The sequence below is a fragment of the Platalea leucorodia genome (assembly GCF_965183815.1).
Source record: "Platalea leucorodia genome assembly, chromosome: 3".
NCBI lineage: Eukaryota > Metazoa > Chordata > Aves > Pelecaniformes > Threskiornithidae > Platalea > Platalea leucorodia.
In genome coordinates, this window is record NC_138825.1 from 56,546,307 (window position 1) to 56,567,963 (window position 21,657).

General features: G+C 46.3%; 1 protein-coding gene across 1 annotated transcript in view; it reads left to right on the plus strand.

Annotated features, from left to right (window-relative positions):
* The first annotated feature begins 4,753 nt into the window (after nucleotides 1-4,753).
* PPP1R14C (protein phosphatase 1 regulatory inhibitor subunit 14C) overlaps nucleotides 4,754-21,657 on the plus strand; it is a 53,887-nt gene continuing 36,983 nt past the window's right edge. The window contains exon 1 of the mRNA XM_082305660.1: nucleotides 4,754-5,083. Coding sequence (XP_082161786.1) covers nucleotides 4,799-5,083 — 285 coding nt within the window. The 5' untranslated portion in view covers nucleotides 4,754-4,798. The remainder of the gene's footprint in view (nucleotides 5,084-21,657) is intronic.

The following is a 21,657-nucleotide window of genomic DNA, read 5'->3' on the forward strand; positions in this document are numbered from 1 at the left end:
AGAATGATAGATCAACACAAACACAGTGTCTTTGGAGTATGGACCATCAATATCACAAAAAGATGAAAAGTGATTGAAAATGAAAACAAAATCATAATATGTCTGGAGAGACAAAGAAGTTACCAGTCAGAGGGAGGGGCATTAATTAGGCCATACAAAGTAGAAAATCACTTAGAGACATAGAACCCATTAACAGCTCATAGCCCCAAGCCAAATTCAAATAGGAGACACAAAAAATGGCACTTACACACTGTCTGACACACATGGGCTACTGCTATGATGAAAGCAAAGCTTAGTTGTGCAGTGGTTTATGAACTATGGCAGTATCCCCCTGAACCGCTTTTGCTTATTGATGGGGAGGATGGCAACACTGGTCCAGCCAAGGCAATGCACAAGCGTGACCCCAGTACCCACACCACAGGGGTGAAACCTCCTCCAAGCCGAGTGGGGTGTCAAGGCTCCTTGTTGATGAAACACTTTTCTTGCACAGAAATAACATTAAATAATAACTCAGGACAGCGTCTTCAGACTCCTCAGAAGCAGTCACCAGGCACAAGACAGACTATCTGGTTGATGGCAGTTTCCAATAACCGTGCAAAAGAGAAGCCCTGCGACAGTCAATTTTGCTAGTGTGCCTGGAGCGAAGTCTCACAGCTCACCAACAAGATGCCACGCAGAGCTCTTAAATGGCGGGGCAGACGGTAGACAAAGACTGCCTAGCATTGCAAAAATAATGGAGTGTATCGTTACACACGGAGGAGATTCCCTGGCAACTCCTAACTCAAGTATTTTGTTAGCAAGCCAAGGAATAAAAGCATGAAACGATTCCTATGATTCTGAGAGCATGTAAAAATGAACATGCATTTCAAGAAAGAACTATAACCACCAACTGGTGTGTACTTTGCAGTTTAAACAATTCCACGTTGCTAAAAATCTCCAGCCTATGAGTCTTCCACTGAACTCTAATTTCTTCCTGAGCGCAATGTCATGAGAAGCAGAAACCAGAAAAATTACATACATGTAAATCCCTTAAAGAGCAAATGCCTCAGGAAAATAACAGATTCTGAACTGAATGAAATTTCATGACACATACTGGTTTATTTCAGAGTCCAGCAACTTCTTATTTCCAAAGTTATTCAGAAAAGAACATAGAAACATCTAAGAGCAGCTGCTATGAAATGGTGGAAAGCCATGGGGAAGAGGCAAGTGGAGGGGTCCTTCCTTCAAGCAGCCTCCAGGGAAGGGAAACTTGAAGAGTGCAGCACAAGGGGTCTTGGTTTTGGCCAGTGCAGTATTTCACAGCATAGGAAAATGGGGATTTAGACTATCACTGAAGATAACAAGCCTAAACTTTTTTCCTAAATAGCAAGCTTGCCTAGAGAAGAGCCTTTTAGCCACAGAAATGAGTCAACACTGACATTTGTGGCCAGCACTGATGGAAGTGTCAATTGTTTTGGAAAAGAATATACCTCCTGTCAAACAGGGTTACTAAAGATGAACAGGCAATTAATGCTCAGGGCTTGAACCTTCAAGGGTCACTGCATAAGCCTCCTGAAAAATTAGTCCAGATACTCCTGAATATTTTCTTTGACTGGAAAACAGGTTAGGATCATGCAGTACATGCGTGGGAAGTGGATACTGCTTCATGTTGCTTACATTCACAAGAGATTCCCGCATCCACTGTTTGGGAAAGAAACATAGGGAAGTGCAGGTGACGCAAGTGTTCCTCTGCCTTTGATGTTTCCTAATTCTTGGTGTCTTTACTTATCCCGTCACCCGACACAATGTTCTTGTGAGAGAGACCTGGACATCATCACACTGAGAGAGCACAATATTTCAGTGGTGGTGTATTTTATCTTCCCCTTGGTTTTATTGATCAGCCATTAGCTTTAGATGAAATGCAGCACTGTGATTTTGATTTAGCTGCTGGGAGACCCTCGCCTATGAAGCTTAATCTCTTATGCCCTGAGCTTGTTCCTCAAGGCAGGTAGGTCTGAAACTGGGGCTGAAGGGTTGGGAAGGATTGCTCCTCCCTCTGCCACATTAACTCTTGTCTTTGTTACGGGTGTAACCCTTAACAGTTCCCTTGTGGTATGGAGAAGTATTTGCGAGGAAACTTCTTACTCCAAGAAATGCTCTCATACGCCTCCAGACACTCAGGAGTAAAGTACAGATTGTGCCCACGCAGGGCTGCATTGCTCATTCCCAGGATGTTAGCAGATCTAAAAGTTTTTGCTCAACTTTGACTTTTAAACAACTAGATCTTTCTTTCAAATGAAGCAAAATCATTGCAGGAAAGATTCTTGGCAGCACTTTTTGCCCTGGCTTCCTGAGGAATGCACTTGCTTTAAAAACTGAATGAAGAACGAATGGCACATAAAACTGCCCTACGACAATGCTGGCAGTCCTACCAGTTTCTCATCCACCCACGTTTACCAACCACTATGCATTATGTTAGAATTGTAACTTTGAAATGATAACCTCTGAGGACATGCTTTTTAATCCCCTGTACCTCATTTTCTACTTTAAGAGTGTCGTGGAAATGCTATTTGAATAGCGGGTGCCAGCTTTTAAATGTCTGCAGTGATTATAATATCCTAATAATAATAGTATTGAAAAAGTCCTTCAGCTGAGACTTTCTGGATTCTCACACTCGGAGTCAATGAGAATATTTTAGCCATCCGTACACCTGATATTTGCTACAGCAGGGAACAAAAATCTCAGTATTTTCCAGCCAGTTTAGGTCCAGTGGGGAACACCTCAGCACTCCTCTGCCTCCAGAAAATATCCTATTATGGTGGCAATTTGGGTATTCCCGCTTTACATCCCATGGAACAGCAAGTGTGATGCTCAGTATGGCTTTAAAAAGCTTCTCGTGCAATATTTACCTTCTTTTGCATTAATCCATTTTTTCTCAGCAACCAACAACAAAATCAGTCTATAAAGATGAAAGCGTTCCTGCTCTAAACAGGGAAGTTTCAAGTTTTGTGGTTGAGAACGTCAGCACCAGACTTCCAACAGGACATGCAGAGCTGAAGACCCAAATTATAGGCCACTCCAAACACAAAAGTTTAAAAGACAGCCACTCCCCTCTTTCAAAAGCTCCTCTGCATCTTTTTGGTTTCTCTAAGAACAAGTTGTTGACGATGGTATTTTCCTGCTGTATTTACCCAAGCCCAGATTTATAAAAGCCAGGCAGGCGGCACTACCCAGCCGCAGCTGGAAGTGGAGATTGGCTTGGGGAGAAGACTGCCCAGCGGCCAGGCCAGCCTCCTTGGATAAACTCAGCCGTGTGGGATGTGCCTCTCTCTCAAGCTCTGCCTACAGCCCAAGCTTCAAGTGTGACCTGCACTGATGCCTAGTTGCAGTTGCTCAGTACCTCTGAAAATCATGTGGTCCCTACGTACAGATAAGGAGCTTAACTTTATATGCTTTGCTTTGAAGAACTGGCGCTTTTTTTAGATGAAAACCTAAAAGCTATCATAGCATTTAAGGCCAATAATAAGATTTTATCTCTTGATGATATTAGATTATGATCTCTCTAGCGGCACAAGCTGAGTTTTACCTAAATAGTTTGATGAGGCTCAAATGCCTCATGCTAGGCTCTTGTTCAGTGGCGTGTCAAACGTAGGGAGCCGAAGAGGCTGAAATGCCACCGCAACCACCCAGGCACGCCACACAGCAGCAAGGATTTGACTGAAGCAGATACGCCCAGGTAATTACGGCCGGCGAGCCATGCCCCCTTCCCCTCTGCCCCTTGCTGACTGAAGCCATCCTCCCCCAGGTCACTGCGGGCAGGGGAGGGCCCCCGCAGCCCTACCCAAGCTCTGGGACACCGGGCACTGCCAGCCCCAGGCCTGCATGCGCAGGGGGTTGCCTTCTGCCCCTTGTCGTAGGCCAACCTCTTGGCTAACGGGGACGGTCCCGGGCTCCTAACCAGGGCCTGCCTTACGCTGGCCCTTACTTGCAGTCATAGGCACATTTTGGTGCGTGTGATGGGCCATTGGCGATTTCCCTCAGTGCCTCCTGAGAGACACAAAGCTGCTGAAAGCACTGATGCTAACCGGTGCCTTTCAGAAAGCCAGCCATCTCCAAATGGCTAATTGTTACACTAACCGCTGATAGCTCGAAATATTTGCTTTCTGTTTGGGTTCACTGCCCTGAAATCACTCGTGTGTGTCCCCCGGAGAGAAGAAAACGATCGCATTCAGCGTTTTAATGCTGCAGATATGCAATATTTATAAACGTCGGGTGCATGACGGGGCAATGCTGCTTTCCCTCACCAAAAAAAGCCATCAACCACCCAGCAGCCGAAGTCCCTGGGGAGCCCCGGGGGAGCGCCCCGCCGCGGGCACAGGCCGCCCCGGCCCCGGTGACAGCCAGGAGCAGCCGCCGGCGCCGCGCTGGCACCGGGGCGGCCCGGAGGCTCCGCCGCCGGCACCGCGGGCCCCTGGGGCCGCCCCGCGCCCCGCTCCGCGCCGCTGCCGGGCCTGGACGCGGTGCCGGCGGGGAGGGGCGGGCCGGGGCGGCGGCGGGCGGGCGGGCCGTGCCGTGCCGTGCCGTGCCGTGCCGTGCCGTGCCGCGCCGCCCCTCGGCTGTCCCCGCCCCCGCCGGTTTGGGCCCGGCCCTCCCGGCGGCGGGGCCGGCTGCGCCGCTGTGCCATGAGAGGCTTTAAACGGCAGGTGCGGGGGAGCGAGGCGCACGCACAACCGGCGGCTGCGGCGGCCCGGCGGTAGCGGCGGGCGGGCGGGCGGGCGCCTTTCGGCTCGGCTCGGCGGGAGCCGCGGCGGAGCGGAGCATGTCGGTGGCGACCGGGGGCAGCGAGGCGGCGGCGGCGGGCGGCGGCGGCGGGAACCGCGTTTTCTTCCAGACCCCCCGCGGCGGCGGCGGGAGCGGCGGCGGCTCCTCCGGCGGCTCCTCCCGGGAGGACTCGGTGTCGGCGGCGGCGGCGGTGGTGCAGGTCCAGCAGCGGCGCCACCAGCAGGGGAAAGTGACGGTGAAATACGATCGGAAGGAGCTGCGGAAGCGGCTGGTGCTGGAGGAGTGGATCGTGGAGCAGCTGGGGCAGCTCTACGGCTGCGAGGTGCGGGGCCGGGGTGGCGGGGTCCCCGGCGCGGCCGCCGCAGTCCCCCCGCCCGCCGCTGCCTCCCTCGCCCCCGGCGTCCTCCTCCCGCCCCGAGCCGCCTTTCGGCTGCGGGCAGGGGGGAGCTGTCACCGCCACCTCCAAATGACATTCCCGGCCCGCCGCCCCCTCCCTGCCGCCGCCGTGCCCCGCCGCGGGGCGGGTGTCCCCCGGCCCGCGGGGACGGGAGGAAAGCGGCCGCCGCCCCGCAGAGCGGGGGTGCCCCGTCCCGCCCCGCCGCGGGGCACGGGAGGGGGCCGCCCCTGGGGGCCGGCGGCGGCTTCCACCCGGCCGCGCACGGAGCGGCCCCTCTCCGCCCGGGGGGCCCCGGCGGCGGGCTCCGGCGGCCGTGCGCCCCGGGGCGGCCTTTGGCCGGGGGCCGCGGTCCCTGCAGCCCCCCGGGGCGGGGCGCGGGGCCGCCTGCTGCGGGCTGGGGGTGCCGGTCCCCGCTAGGGGCGAGCGGGCCGTGCGGCGGGGCAACCGGAGGGGCGAGCGGTGCTGCGGCGGGGGGGGGGGGGGGGAGCTGTGCGGGGGCGGCTGTTGTGGAGGAAGGGCTCCGGTGCGGGTACGGTCCCCGCTGGACCGTGGTTTTGTATTACCCCGGTCTCCAGGAGCGGGCTAGATACTAGCCAGGACATTTCAATGAGAAGATCATTAGGGTGAGAGTCGAAAATACTGGGGGGGTTGTACCTAATTTGTAGGTATCGAACCTGGTTTTCTGTTACTATGGGCAAAAAGTGAGTGTTGCCAGAATGAATTTTCTAATGTAGAGGACAGGTGAACAGGAGGATTTTTCAAGATTATTCAGAGGACTAGTAACTGTTACCTTCCATATAGAGATGACAATGTTGTAAGTAAAGGAAGTATCAGCACTTGGTTTTGTCAAAGCAGTGTTAGAAATGTAGACCTTGTAGTCCCCAAGGTATCCTACCTCCCTGCCACCTCAAGTATTTACTGTTATAAAGGATCAAAATGTTAAGTCTAAACTGAGATTGGCACATACTTTTCCCATCAGTAGTCTCATTCACTTTTATCAGAGACTTCTGAAGTGAGATTTGTTGAAGCCAAATGTGAATTTTGCAGCTAGCATCTCTGGAGCCAGCATCTCACCCCAGGGCTCCCAGGTGTTCTGGAGCTAGGAAGGCAAGAGCTTGACAGTCCCTGAGGTGTGGATGTCTCAAGTGGATGTGAGGGCCTAAATAACCAGGCCTGAATATCTACCATGTACATAATACAAATGTTTAAAGAAACTTCCTTTCATCTCAAACCAGTTTATCAGCAAATTTGTCGGAAGGACTTGCCCGCATAAAAAATGTGCATGTGACAAGTTAAACCTCCTTAACTATTCACATCCATGAACTAAGGGAAAGAAAGATACAAATCACAGAATGGTTTGGGTTGGAAGGGACCTTAAAGATCATCTGGTTCCAACCCCCCTGCCGTGGGCAGGGACACCTTCCACTAGACCAGGTTGCTCAAAATCCCATCCAGCCTGGCCTTGAACACTGCCAGGGATGGGGCATCCACAGCTTCTCTGGGCAACCTGTTCCAGTGCCTCACCACCCTCATAGTGAGGAGTTTCTTCCTTATAGCTAATCTAAAGCTACCCTCTTTCAGTTTAAAGCCATTACCCCTTGCCCTATTGCTACATGACCTTGTAAAAAGTCCCTCTCCAGCTTTCTTGTAGGCCCCCTTCAGGTACTGGAAGGCTGCAATAAGGTCTCCCTCTCCAGGCTGAACAACCCCAACTCTCTCAGCCTGTCTTCACAGGAGAGGTGCTCCAGCCCTCTGATCATCTTCATGGCCCTCCTCTGGACTCGCTCCAACAGGTCCATGTCCTTATGTTGGCGGCCCCAGAGCTGGACGCAGTGCTCCAGGTGGGGTCTCCTGAGAGTGGAGTAGAGGGGCAGAAACACCTTCCTCAGCCTGCTGGCCATGCTTCTTTTGATGCAGCCCAGGATACGATTGGCTTTCTGGGCTGCAAGTGCACATTGCTGGGTCACGTTGAGCTTCTCATCAACCAACACCCCCAAGTCCTTCTCCTCAGGGCTGCTCTCAATCCATTCTCTGCCCAGCCTGTATTTGTGCTTGGGATTGCCCCGACCCATATGCAGGACCTTGCATTTTGCCTTGTTGAACTTCATGAGGTTTGCACAGGCCCACCTCTTAAACCTGTCAAGGTCCCTCTGGATGGCACCCCTTCCCTCCAGCGTGCCGACTGCACCACACAGCTTGATGTCATTGGCAAACTTGCTGAGGGTGCACTCAATCCCACTGTCCGTGTTGCCAACAAAGATGTTAAACAGCGCTGGTCCCAATACGGACCCCTGAGGAATGCCACTCATCACTGGTCTCCACTTGGACATTGAGCTGTTGACTGCAACTCTTTGAGTGTGGCCGTCCAGCCAATTCCTTATCCACCGAGTGGTCCATCCATCAAATCCATGTCTCTCCAATTTAGAGACAAGGATATAATGCAGGACAGTGTCAAATGCTTCGCACAAGTCATCCAGGTAGATGATGTCAGTTGCTCTTCCCTTATCCGCCAACGCTGTAACCCCATCGTAGAAGGCCACCAAATTTATCAGGCACAATTTGCCTTAGTGAAGCCATGTTGGCTGTCACCAGTCACCTCCTTATTTTCCATGTGCCTTAGCACAGTTTCCAGGAGGATCTGCTCCATGATCTTGCCAAGCACAGAGGTGAGACTGACTGGCTTGTGGTTTCGTGGGTTTTCCTTTTTTCCCTTTTTAAAAATGGGGGCTATGTTTCTCCTTTTCCAGCCAGTGTGAGCTTCACTGGACTGCCATGACTTCTCAAGTATGATGGATAGTGGCTTAGCAACTTCATCTGCCCGTTCCATCAGGACCTGCGGATGCATCTCATTGGGTCTCATGGACTTGTGCACCTTCGGGTTCCTTAGATGGTCTTGAACCTGAGAAACTCTGGTTAAAAATAAGCAGTTGTTACTCTTCATCTTGGTGTGACTTGCCTCTTCAGCCTCATGATTTGTTAGGCCATATAGCCTGTAGGCTGCAAGGATTTCTCTGAAGTCAGAAATACTTACAACTGTTTGCATGATGATTTTGTGTCTGCATGAGCTGATAATGTAGTTAGTAGCTGGCCTACTGGATCTATTGCTTCTGGTTTGACTCTCGTTCAGAAACCTCAGGCCTGTTCGGGCTGTGTGCTTTCGACATACAGGCGAAGTTGTTCCGTATGTAATTAAGGATGTGATACATGGGACCAAACCAAGGTCCAGAGGAATTATTGCTGCTCTTCACAGTGTTCAAATAACTGGCCTCCTGGAGGGAAAAAAAAAATCTTTCCTTCTTTTCCTTATTGTGGTTGCCACCTCCAACTGAAATAGAAGGAGGTCTGCTTTAGAAGGAGGGCACTCCATTAAGATGGGGACCATATATGGCTACATAAAAAGAACTTTTTTGACGATTCGGTTTCTAAGGTGATTTTTAGGGGGAAAAAATGGTTTGACACAACAGATGAAAATGTTTTTAGCTTTGAAGGTTGAGGGCAAAACGTTTAAGTCTTCTGCTCTTCTTTGCTGTTATGCATGAACTCTCCAGTATCAGCACGGATGACAGTAGTGAAAAGGTCAAGCAATTAATATGCTATCAGAATAAAGTTGAAGATGCATGATGAGTGTAGTGATTAAAGACAACAGCAGTTTAATGCAAGATGCTTTGCTTGAATCTGCTTGAATTACTTTTAGGCTTACAGATGTAACTCTCAGGCTGGACCTTAATCACCTATGTAGACAGTTAATAACCCTGTCTGAAGGCAGGTTGGGGGGGATTGGGCATTGCTCGCTTTAACTTTTGTGGAAGACCTACCGTAAGTTCCTGATGCAATGACACTTAAGTTCTAAAACAATCTGAAGTCTTCCAGAATGTCAGAAATAGCCATGGAGTTGCTAATCCTGGAAGAGCTAACCAGTGTCAGTGTTTCATTGCTATTCTGATTCGGAGCTCTGTTTCTAAGGAGCAATGCACTCCATTCCTGGGAAGAACAAAGTAGAGGGTGCTTGCAGTGCAGTGCACTTGAAGTCCGCAAGAAGACCTGGGTGTCTCTTTTGTGGGACTGCATAAATGTAGTGCCTGCTCTCTGTTTTCCATTTAAATAGTGTTTTCTATTAAATCATGCTGAGATTCATCAGTAAGTGGATACTTGCAGAAAGACTCCCTTTATTCAAAGCTAAACATGTATTCATAGTCTCTCAAGTACTTGCACGTTAAGTCAGCTATAAGCCTGTCTTGGCTTGGTGACAAAGTTTAGGAGACAAGGTTGGGAAATAAGGAGACAGATTTGTTTGTGTTCTTTTTCTAGTGGGTCTTGTCTTTAGTGGTACAGTTTTATTTTTAAAAATTGGATGCCAAGCAGTATAATGGAGTTGGAGGGAAGTGGTTTAGAAGGAGCTCTTTGAGACTGTTTTTAATGCTGACCACAGATCCGTGTTACAAAGATCAGCTTTAGAAAGGTTACTTCCACGTGATGCAGACTGTAGGGATAGAAAGCAGCCTGAATGGTAAAGGGTTACCAAGGTGGACAACTTCAGTAGGACCAGAGACTCTTGAGCAGGATTTGTTTGGCACCAGAATCTGTCAGGCTAACGTACTCAGGTCAAGTGCTGCAGGTGAGTGTCAGTCTGGCTGCTTGCTCCTGGAGCTGCCTCATTAAAAAAAAATGAAGTTTTATAACCTGCTTGTTCTGGTTTCTGTGAATGCTGAAACTGAGGTTGTGGTTACAGGTTAGTATGTTGAAAATGCAGTGCCTTAATTGCAGGACTTGAACTGACTTCAGTGTTGACCTTTACTAGGTATCTTGTTTCTCCACAGATGCTTCATGTTTTGGTCTAAGTCCATTATTGGTTAAGAATTGCTAAATAATGCTGCACAGAACAACTTACATCATCACTATTCATTCCCTAATGGTTTGCAACTTGTAGGTTCAGCATGAACGTGACGACAGCCTAGTTCTCCAGATGTATGATCTATGTTGTGTGCACCTGCCAAGCTTGTACAACTTTATATATAAAAAAAAAAAAAAGGCCACTGGATTTGTCCCCAGAAACCATTCAACTTTGCAGGTGAATTAGTGTGCTCCGGGGTCCTGTCTACCCACAATTACAGCATTTGCTGTAAATGGCAGAATGCTGATGGAATGAGCGCATTGAGGGCACACAGATTTTGCACAGCATTTGTAAACAATGAGGAAAGATTTAACTTGTGCTATGGGTTTGTTGCTGAGTATTTTTTAATGTAGAGACATGCATGGATGAATTAAATGAGCCCTTAGATTTTGCACTCTAAAAGTTGAATATAAGACTTACCTTCTAATATGAGATATTGATGAGCTTAGTTGGATAATCAACTATTTTATTAGAATGTGTCTAATCACGTATGGAAATCAGTGCTTGGCAAAGGATACGATGTTTGTCTGGAAGTAACAGGGAATTATGTCCAAGCTTACCCCTTTTCCATTCCAGGGCAAGATACCCTGGAATTCTGTTTAAAAATTCAACGTACAAGAAAATATAACTGAAAGAGCTGCTCATAAAAGCCCCTGAAGCATTTCCTTTAAGAGTACAAAGCTATGCCAGACTGACAATTGTCATATATATGTCTTTCACCCCCTAATATGGGTACTGCAATGACAAGAATGGCATGAAGCTCCGAAATGGATAAGGGATTTCATGTTGGCAGGGTCAACCTGTGGCCATTAGTTTTTTGTGTTTGTTGTTGTTTTTTTTTTTTTTTTTTTAAAAAAAAAAAAAAGTATTGGTGGGGTATGGGAAGGAAGGGAGCAATTTAACTTGGTCCTGCATGGATTGAGCTCCCTTCCCCTGGGTGCTCTGTGACCGCAGTGTTGGAGAACACCCTCTTTGGCCGTCTTCCTGAAGCTGCTGGGATATGCTAACAGTGACAGCTTGTCCCTAATATAGCATCAGAGAGAACAGACTCTCTGGTCTGTACACTCTTCAATTTGAACTGGTTGGTGCTAGACAGGAGACAAGAGGAAGGCCCTGATCGAGGCTGGAGAGCTAGGTCACAGAAGTAAAAGCTTCCTAGCCCTCCCTTTCCTCTCTTGCTGCACAACTGTATTGGCTGTAGTGGTAAAGCTAGTGGCAAGGTGTAAAAGGTGGACTGAGGGTTGTGGGGAAGCTCTGAACAAATTAGCTGCCTTGACTGTATTTCCAAAATATTTTTTCAATACTGAATTCAGTTGCAGGCTGATGGGTGTTGATGGTCTACCGAGAGCAGTGCTACGTATGCTGAATGACTAGATGCTGTACAGGGTATCAGTTCGTCTGCGCATTTGCATCCAAACAGGCATGTCTGGTGACTTGATGGACTCCATTGCAGCTGTTTCTCTCCCTGCTATTCGGAACTGTATTTATATGGGGCACTGACCTTCTGCACAGTATGGACCACCTTCTCCAGCCCACTCTCTCGTGGGTCAGTGGCTCTGCACACCCCTCAGACCCTGTGCGTCTGAGGCAGTTGCCATGGTTACCAGGGATCTGTTTCACTCTGGGTTTGGAAGAATGCAGAATAAAATGGTGCAGGGACTTCAGGGCCAAACGCTTCCCCCGCACCCCAAACATCCCGTCCTTTCCAAAACTGCCTGGTCAGCATGCTGCTAAGGCTGCCATGCAGTGATGTGGACCTGATGGTATGATCAGGTACTACTTATTCCTCAGGCTATGGTGAGGTCATGGTTGGAAATTCATTATTCATTTCTCAGAAAGGTGTTTGGTAAGGAAATCCACTGAATAAAACACTACAGAAACCAACTTTTGCTGACTGTCTGACTCTGTGAATAGACTTCCTCTAACTTGGACCAAGATCTCACAAGTGGTAATTGCGTGTGGACTGCTTTCTAACTGGATCAAAAGTGGACAGAGACTGAGGGGCCTGAGAGTTAGAGAGAGCGTCACTCCTTAGAAGGATGCAGAAGCGTAATAAAGGACTTCTTTCTTCAGGCAGTGGAGTATTACAGTCTAGATGCATTGGAGTAAAGTACTTAGAGGTCCATCAAATCGCTTAAAATGTATTTGGGTCACTTCTTTTGGACAACGATTACTGATGTCAGATCTCCACGTTGTACAGCATGAGCTTTGGAGCCCTCTCTTGAGGGCAGGGATGCTGCTCAACATATGCTCAACATACCCGTGTCAGCTGAAGGGCTGATGTGAGCAGAGACCTATAAAGGACACAGGCAACACTGGTGTAGCAAAGACTTCTTATATCATGTAGCAACCAAAGAAAGGCATTTAAGTCCCAAGAGTAAAAAATAGGAAGTCCAAAATGGCCTATAAAATGCATGTTGCTGTGAAACAACCCTTGTAAAATGCATGCTGCTGCTTTGAGAGGAGTGGGCTTAAGTACCTGTGAAGGTGCCAAGCACCTGATGGCGGTGAGGCCAGAGCCTTTTGTCTCTAAATGCACTGCTTAAACTCTGATCTTAGGTTCTAAAGACCCTAATCTAGTAGGAAATGTACCACCATTCTGCTACTTTCCTCCTTTTTCATGCAAAATTTGCAGTACATCTCAAAGGAGTTCAAGAAAATTATTTTTCTACTACTTGAGCTTTATATAGTCATTGTTTTATCTTGAGTAGCAGCAATGTTCTTCTAATTTAGAAGCTTCACAACATAAATCTTCATCTTCCATCAGCGATTCCATAGCAAATCTTTTGTCCTTTCCCTCTCCATTCAAGATTCAACTGGTCTCTTTGCTGAAGCAGTAGGTGTGGTTGTTTTATAACAAGGCAAAGAAATAATTGATTGCTTACATCACTTACAATTTTTATAATTGTACTTCTTATAAACAGTAGCTTTCAACCGTTGTGGCTACAAAGGCTCTTCTGCCTTTAGGCAAATTGCTTTACATAGAGTCAGTGCTTGATTATCCAGGGTAACAAGGGTAGGGAGTGGGTGGAAGGAGAACATGGATACAATGGGGAAAAAAACCATGAATTTGAAAAAAAAAAAATTGTAAACTACGCCGCAAATCATGCAGTGAATATACAGCTGAAGGGGGAAGAAGGGGAATCAATCATTAATCCACCCCTTTGTCCCACTCACAAACTCATCTACATTGCTTTTGGACTTGAGTGTAGCTTGGATGTGTCAGTACTTGTAGCACAATTAAACTACAACATGGATGATCTATCCACAGATAGCTGAGAGCTGGTTATGTGGTGCTTTGTTGAAGACACTGGGCTGACTTGTGCGCTGTTGGTCCCTTGTACCCCTGTATTCCGACAAGGTAGGTCAGAGGGGGTCTCCCATTATTCTCATGGCTTTGCATTAGCTGATCTAAACTGTGCTACGGAAGCAAATGCCCGAAAGAAAAATAACTCTGTTTCAATGAGGAAAATATGAATTTCGTGGCCTGTCTGCCTCCTCTTAAAAGGCATAGGGAATGTTTCTAAATAGGTGTTGTATCTAAATAAAAAGATGTTCTACTCTTGAAGTAAGACTTCATTTCACAAGTAGTGTGATAGTTTAGGGTTGTCACGAGACTAAACTAATTCTCTGTTGACCCATGCCTTGCAAAGGCTGGCTGAACTCTTGTTTGCATTCTCATAGCTCTCCCTTTAGATTAGCTTATATCCAGCCACTTAAAAGGCTCTGTACTGGGCCCCAGGTCCAACCAAAACCACCTGAACAATTTTGTAGTGCATACTACTGTACATGTGTGTGAAGCAGGTCTCTGAGAGTATGGGAGATGCTGATGAAAAAAATATGCTATTCCATCTCTAACTTGATTCAGTCTGAATTATGGTCACCTTGTCTCTTGTCACCACAGGTGATAAAGCAGCAGCAGCACTATCAGTCCATTCTTCCAGCAGCCTTGTGTCTTGCCTGCAGTATAAGCAAGCTAAGTTCTTATTTTCCCCTTCCCTTTTTATTTCCCTTCCTTCCATCTAACTCCAGAAACTTCTATTTGACAGCACAAATTGAGTAGGTTAGACATGGCCATCCCTCTGTGTCACTGCAACTTTCGGCTGCCTGTCATAAAACATTGGACGTTTCTTTTGCTGTCCCCTTGTGTGACACGTGGACTTACGGAAGACTTCTAGAAGTTATTAATGTTGGAGAAGGGGGGGATAAAATCTTAATTGTATGCAGTCCATACAGCAGCAGTATGACTGTGTTTCAAAGGTAGGATAAATTTAGCCTGTTAAAGATCTTCTTGGAACAAGGAATTGTTTGGGCAGACGTACACACTGAAACAAATCAAATCTTCTTTGAAGTGATAAGTATTTAATTCTGAGGATCACATTTGAATAGCAGAGCTGTTACCTTCCCCCTGCCCGGGGAGCATGATATCTAAGTAAGTAAATGGCTAGCTTGTGGAGCGGTGATGACTGAGAAGAGTTCACCATTCTGAGTGTGCTGCCACCAAGGGGATCACACACTTCGGTCCTGTGTGTTGGACTTCATAAATGCCAATGATGGCACAGTCAATGCCTAATGAAAATCCTCTTATCTGGCTGTCTTAATAGGATTACTTTCCAGAACACAGAATTGGGAAGGATCTCCTAGGTCACAGGGTCTCTTTTCTCATTTGCAGATAAGCTCTTTGCATTTGATATCATTTTTTAATGGAGTAACTCAGTTGTATGATGTTTCTTTTCACGTTATTTCATATATTTAAATATACCTTTTAAACCTTTTAGACACTAGGCTCTTTCCCACCCCCTTCATAGAATATAGAAAGACATAGACAAAAGACCACTGCTTGCTTGGGATGGGCTTGCCTGGCCTTTCACTCTGGGGTGAAGTTTAATGAGATTGTAAATGCACTTCACTGTCTGTCCTTATTCTGGGCATCATCAGGCTCAAGTGATGACCGCAGTAGAGAGGCAGAAGTATCAAGATGGTGATTCTGCTGTAGGTCACTTACTACCTTTTAACAAAAATCTGTCTTTTGAGTAGATGTCTGCAGACTCTGGGAGAAATGTGCTCACTAATATTTCATGGAATTAATTTAGCACTAGTTGGAAAATATGTGACGTTAGCTGCTCAAGATCCTAACTTATTTTAGCACTTGAATGATAACTTCTTTGAAGTAGATACCTAAATTAACTCTAGCGTGGTACAAATGATTTGTTCTACTTCAGGTGACTGAAACATAACATTTTGACACATTTACTTTAAACACAAAGAATGCCTTGAGCTTTTACAATTGGTTGCTTTACATTTTAAAAGATAATACCTGCAGCACATATTGCATTTTTTGTCAGAAATGAAGTTCAGATGTTCTGGGATAAATTCTTGCATCTTTTTGTTTTTGTTATGCTGGTGGTAATCATACCATTTCAGGCTTACTGTCTAACTCTGTATTCCTGTCTCAGGTGCGCTGAGGCAAACTGCTTAGTCTTCTTTCTAAGAATGTTAACAAAACTCCCTAAATTTGGATTATGGTTGAATTCCTCACCTCAATATTGAAAACTGAATCCTTTCTGAGTGCCAAAACTAATGTGGGGAGGAGCGCTGGTGGGAGCTATCTCCCTGGCAGCCAGAAACATCTCAGTTCTTACTTCAGCTGTCACTGTAGTACTAGTTTACTGGTTTGCTTAGCTAAAGATTTAATCAACTTGCTTATAGGTATCCAGCTGCCATTTGTTTATCAAGACCAAACTCTTACACAGAAGGTTTGCTTTAGTGTCTTGAAGTAATTCTGATAACCGAAGAATGCATTTATATGAGGAAGCAAGATATCAATCCTTCACTTTATAATCTGGAGGCTGTCTTGTCTCAGGTTGCCTGCAACGGAGACTTCCAGGACTGCTTCTGTAAAAGCAAACACCTAAACAGCCTCTCCCCTTTGTCTTCTTTTTCAGTAGGTCTCTGAACACTTTTTCCTGTTATTTTTTTTTTTTAAAAGTTTATATCAGATTTCACCTTAAAATATATAATGACTACATTTGTTATTAGAATCGTTGGCTCTTACTCTGGGTTAGTAGTTGGCAGTGCGTTGGATGTAGCAAGTGGAAGGAGGCAGGGCCGTGTGCCAAAATACATTTTTGGTAATCTGACAGTGAGAAGAATCAAACGGGGGTCCCATACAGTCTTTAGCTCCCTTCTCCCAGGGTTTGTCATCCTCAGTGGCATAGTCACGGCAGATTATCCCCCTTGCTAGATCTGGAGCTGTTTGGTGAATTAATTTTAAAGATCCCTCAGGCACTCTTCTATCTTTTGCAGTCCAGGGACTTGCCTGGGGAGTGAGGTGGTGTCTCTGGCCCCTGGGGAAGAGGAGTGTCTGCTTTAAAGCGTGTTAGAACTCCTGCTGATATTTCTTGACACCAGTGGACCAGAGCCAAAATGGATTGACTGCCAGTCCCTAGCCTGCCTGCTGCTCAAAATTAGCATCCTGGGGGAGGGAGAGGCCTAGCAGTCATCACTGTGTAGAGCACACTGCTATGCCCAGGCAACCACTTGAAGGACTGACTTGCTACAAACCATGAGAAGTTCTCCAGATCTCTTACAGACTAAATTTCTTCAACAAGAAGAGGACGTTGCTCCTAGATTCTGCAAGATGTGAGAGCACTTGTTTTGGTACCACTGAATAAGACATTTCCCCCCCCCCCCAGAAGGCAGACTTCTTGTCTTCCTTGTCAAATCTGACAGGACCTAATAGTTCTGGCTAAAGGAATATTGGCATTTGAAAACTGTGTTATTCCAACCAATAAAACTTTAATTGCCTGGTAAGACAAAAATGCAGTGAGAAGACCATGAGTGTGCCAGACACTTGATGTGCCCACACTGTATGACTTATTGCAGAAGTCAATTTACACAGTGTAGAGAAGATCAATACTGGAGACTAACAGATTATTTTTACAGGGCTGCTGAAGCTGAGGTGAGGAGGGCTGTTTAGAGGCCTCATTATCTCATGTGCTCTTTCCTTGTGTTCTTTCAAGTGCTCTGATAGAGTAATTAATCCTTGAAGTGCCCCAAGAGGCGAACCTACTTAATTGCACTGCTGTTTAGCCTAAATTCCCAGAGTGCAGAGGACCTGGTGTTGATCCTGTTTGGTTGAAAGGTTTTCTTAAAGTGTATTCCTTGGGTCTTTCACCCCCGCTCTTAAAAGAAAGCAGTCAATCTGTCAAATTTGACCTGGCATGTAATGGTCCTAGTCGTCAGGGGTCATGCTAGGAGAATGTGGCACCATCACGGTGTGAATGAAGGAGAAAACTGATGAATCTCAGGACTCCTCTGAAGTGCTAGATCGGCACTTAGGATCTTAAGCTAGAGCTGTATGAGTTTTATTCCTTTCTGAAAGGGAAACGGGTCTTTCCAGAGGCTAGAAAGTCAGTTCCAGGCATGCTATGTGCTTTCCAAATAAAGTCGTATTAGCATGGAAATGTAAGGATGAAGTGCAGTAACCTGTAGCTGTAGAAAATGCCCCGCATGTTCATCCTCTGTTGTCTAGCTGTAGAGCTCAGAGCATACTCAAAGTTTGCTACCATGTAGTGCAGCTTGTTCTCACAAGCACTTCTTTTCTTAGACAGGAAGTGCTCTCTTCAGCTTCTCTGGTTCACCATTGCCCTCCATGTACACAGTATGGGCTTAGCTGTATCAAACTATTGCATTCTTCCCAGATGCAGAACTATGTACAAATTGCAGAGAGGCAGTCAACTGGGCTTCTGTTGCGTGGAGGTGGAGAATGACCTGCTACTGTGAATCAGGCAGAGGTAGGGATGTCCTGTGACTGCTGTGTAGGAAGTCATTCCACTGGCGTAATCCCCAAAGTACCACCATTTAGAAAACTCCTGATGGCGTAACTTCCTGTGCCTCTCAAGGGTGACTGTGTAACAGTGATTTAGTGTACAACATGTATTTGCTAATACCAAACTATTTCTGCCCTGTGTAAGTGGTTGATAACAAAAAAACATGATGTGTCCTCCCTATCTGCTTTGGAGTGTTTTGTTTAACAGAAGTGACAACCAAGCATAGACTTAACATGTCCTATTTTTATATTGAGAAAACAACGCATTTGCTTTGGAGACAGCACTTGATTTTTAACAAATGTTTTGCTGAGATTGGATCAATGTCATGGGTATGGTTAGGAAGTGCTGAATGCTTCTCTCTCTGCTCGGTGTAGTTTGTGATCAATGCCTCTTCTTCATTTAGCAATTTCACACTCTAGTGATTCCTTTAGACTTCTGTAGAGATACACAAATTAGACAACAATTCCTTAACCGGCAAGTTATGGATATTTTTGGATAAGCTGAAGTTGTTTTGACAGTTCAGTTATGAAAACAGTAAAATACCAGTGTTAGTACTAAAGAAGGCTAAATGAAGTCTGAACCTTACTGTGAGTGGATGTCAGTTCCTTCTCTACGCTCACTAATGGCACAGCAGTTGCAGAGCACGAGATTCTTTACTTTCTCTGCATAATGAGCAGAGGTGTGGGTTTTTGTTTTTTAAAATTAACCTTATTGCTGAATGGAATGCCTGATGTGCTGTGTTGTTATTGGCAGTTCTTTTTGGAGAAACGGGTGTTTTGGTGACCTAAAATCGTTTGCTGTGGTCACATGCTCTCACCAATTGATTTCATTTTGTGTTGTGATAAAGACGATAGAGAGCTGTAGCCATCGTAACAGGGGACTGACTTTTATTATCGAAGTAATGGGCACCATGAGGTGTAGAGTTCTCAAAATTCATAACCTCATGGCATTTGGTCTTGTATTTTTCGTGGTGCTTGTTTTTCCATAATTTAGTAGCAGTGGCATGAATCCCAGAGAATTTGCTGCTCCACCTTGTGTCTTGCCCACACCTCCACCTGGTGGCTACATCCCTGCTTTTACTGCCTGTGGCTCTAGGGTAATTTACCCTCTTAGGATGCATACCACAAGGATACATCTCCTGCCTTGAGAACTGTTCTGAAATTTAAGTGCTTGAGAGGAACTCTTTTGGGAACCCTTGTCCTAGAAAGTGCAAAGGCTGCAGTTGTTGATAGGGCTCTGAGGAGATTAGGATTTTCCCACCCTTCATCCACCTATTTCTCCACTGTCAGCAAGTGGAGAACAAATTCTGTGCCAGCAAGTTCCGTGCTGTCCTAAACACCATGTCTTTGATTAGTGGAGAGCAAATACTCCTCTCTCCTCTAGAGCTTGCTTCTGTCCATCTCTGTAGGAGGATATCTACTGCCTCTGAACCAATGGGAAGTGTTGGGTTATCAGGGCCAGGTAGGAAGAGATTGGAGAGGCAAAGGAGAAAATGGAAAGTTGGATGGACCTGGAGAGGCAGAAGTAAGGTAGAGATGGTAGAATACATATACAAAGCCTATGGCAGGCTGCCTGCCTTGTGTCTATGTTTTTCCATGTTATTTCTTTGACTAGTGGGTACTTCTGATCCAGCTATGTGCGTATATGTCTCCTTGCCTAAACTCTGCTGGCTTGCTTCTAGCAGCAGGACTATGGGCAGTAGAAGGTGCCAATTTGGTAAATATAAGTAATTATTCGGTAGCCTGCTTTCTTCCTGTGTCCCCAAGTCCGTGATTCAGGTTGTCCCCTTCTGTCTTTCTCTTCTTTGTTAGACTTTAAAGACTCACAGAAATATTCACAGTAGCGGAGGAGAGAACTTCAGAAGTTGGGGTTGTAGGGACAGCGAGATTGACAGTAGTTATGAGTTGGCTTCTCTTGCTCTAGAGGCGGCTTTTGGGACAAGTGGGTACTGGGATTTTGCCTTTTAGGAAAACTTGTTTCAATAATGTTTAAATCAATGCCAGTATTGGAGAGTGTGCTGGAAGTGGCTTAGAGGGAGAAGTAATACGATCACTATCACCAACTGCTGGTGTTTCTACAATTAAGTGAGGTCTGTACATTTAGCTCTGAAGGCACATGATGTACCCAAACACTTCTGAAGAATTTGTCCAACATTTTTGTAGCTTGTGCGTCAGATCTGGGCAAGTGTCTTCAGGTACACTTGTGCAGTTGCCACCTCACTCCAAGCCTATCGGTAACGGGTGAAATGGTCTTTGTAAATGGTTTTTCCTCAGACTTTTCTGGACTGACAGGTTTTCAGTAAGATAAATTGTTGATGGCCATAAGGAGTTTCACATGGAACAGGAACCACCGAGTCCAGATGTCTGAGGTACAAGCTATAGCAAAAATGAAATAATAGTTCTGAGCTGATTTTCTGCACTCTGTGCCTCTTAGAGGCATGTTATGAGGCAAATTTTTAATAGAAGCAATTTTCCACTCACCAAGCCCCGCTTAACACTTCTCTAATTTTAGTACTCCAGCTATGGTACAAACAGTTAGTGTTAGAAAATGATGGTCTTTCAACATTAGTCTCAAAGTGACCTGTTCACCCTGTCACATTATGGCATCTGCTGTTATTCCAGACTAGCACTATTTTCTCACCCTTTTGACTTTAAAAAAAAAAAATCTTTACGGAAAGGCAAAACCTGAACTGTACATGCAATTATTTCCACAGTGCTGAACAGGAGCACTAGGGATGTGCTTCTGAAACACTGCAGCAGACAGGCTGGCTATGCCTTGAAAAAGCAGGTTTCTTCCCTTCTGATTTTCACAGCTGCAGTGTTAAGCATAAAAGCAGTGAAGTTAGAGTATGTCTGACTCTGTCCTCCCACACTGGCTTGTTTTTCATGTTGACTCCATCCTGTATGATTGTTTCTTTTAGCAGTTATCCAGGTTTTTTTTTTGTTTTTTTTTTATTTTTTTTTTTGCTTTTCAAGTGATCAGTTAGCAAATCAATGTGAAGAAAGTTGCATTAAAACCTAGCCTGGGAATTTCTTATCCCAAAAGACAAAATACACAGGCAAGGCAAGAAGAAGGGAAGCCATCTGCGAGTTAGCAAAGACTGGCTCGCAGAGTAGCTGTGCGCAGAGCAGTTGGCTTTCCGTTCTGCTGCTGTAGATGAGGAGTCTTCGCTTGCTGTAGGGCAAGAAGGGGAAGAATAATAGCAAGCAGAGGATGTGTGTTATAGGAGGGGAATTAATATATGCAAAGACATGCCCGTTTGGTGTTACTTTTAGCGTTTGAGATGCTGCAGGAAATGAGACATGGAGTGGAAGCTGGGGGAAAAGGCCCTTGATCTCTTCTCTCCTAATTTATGATCCCTCCCCTCCTGAATCTTGTAGCGCTTAGCGTGGAGCAGCAGTAATGCTGAAGTTGACTTCTGGTCAAAGCATGGCTGCAGAGCAGTGGTACTGCTGACAAGGCTGGCTGGCAGTGAAAGAGGGAAAACCCGAGCGCCCTTGGAGAAGGGAGGAAGGGCGGCAGCAGCCCTGCGGCTGGCTCCCCAGTGCCGGGTGGGAGGCGTTTCTTGCTTGAGCTCAGCTGGGGATGCTTCTGCCGCTGGCTGCAAAAATAGTAGTTGGTGAGAGACTTTGCTTTTCACCATCCATTTTATGCAGTGGTCTTATGGCACTGTGTGGGGGCTCAGGCGCAGCGTGTGGCCCTGGGCCTTGCTGCCAGTTGTCCAGTGTGCTCGTATTGCACCTGTACCATGCAGGTGGCCTGGGCCGGGCAGCCCC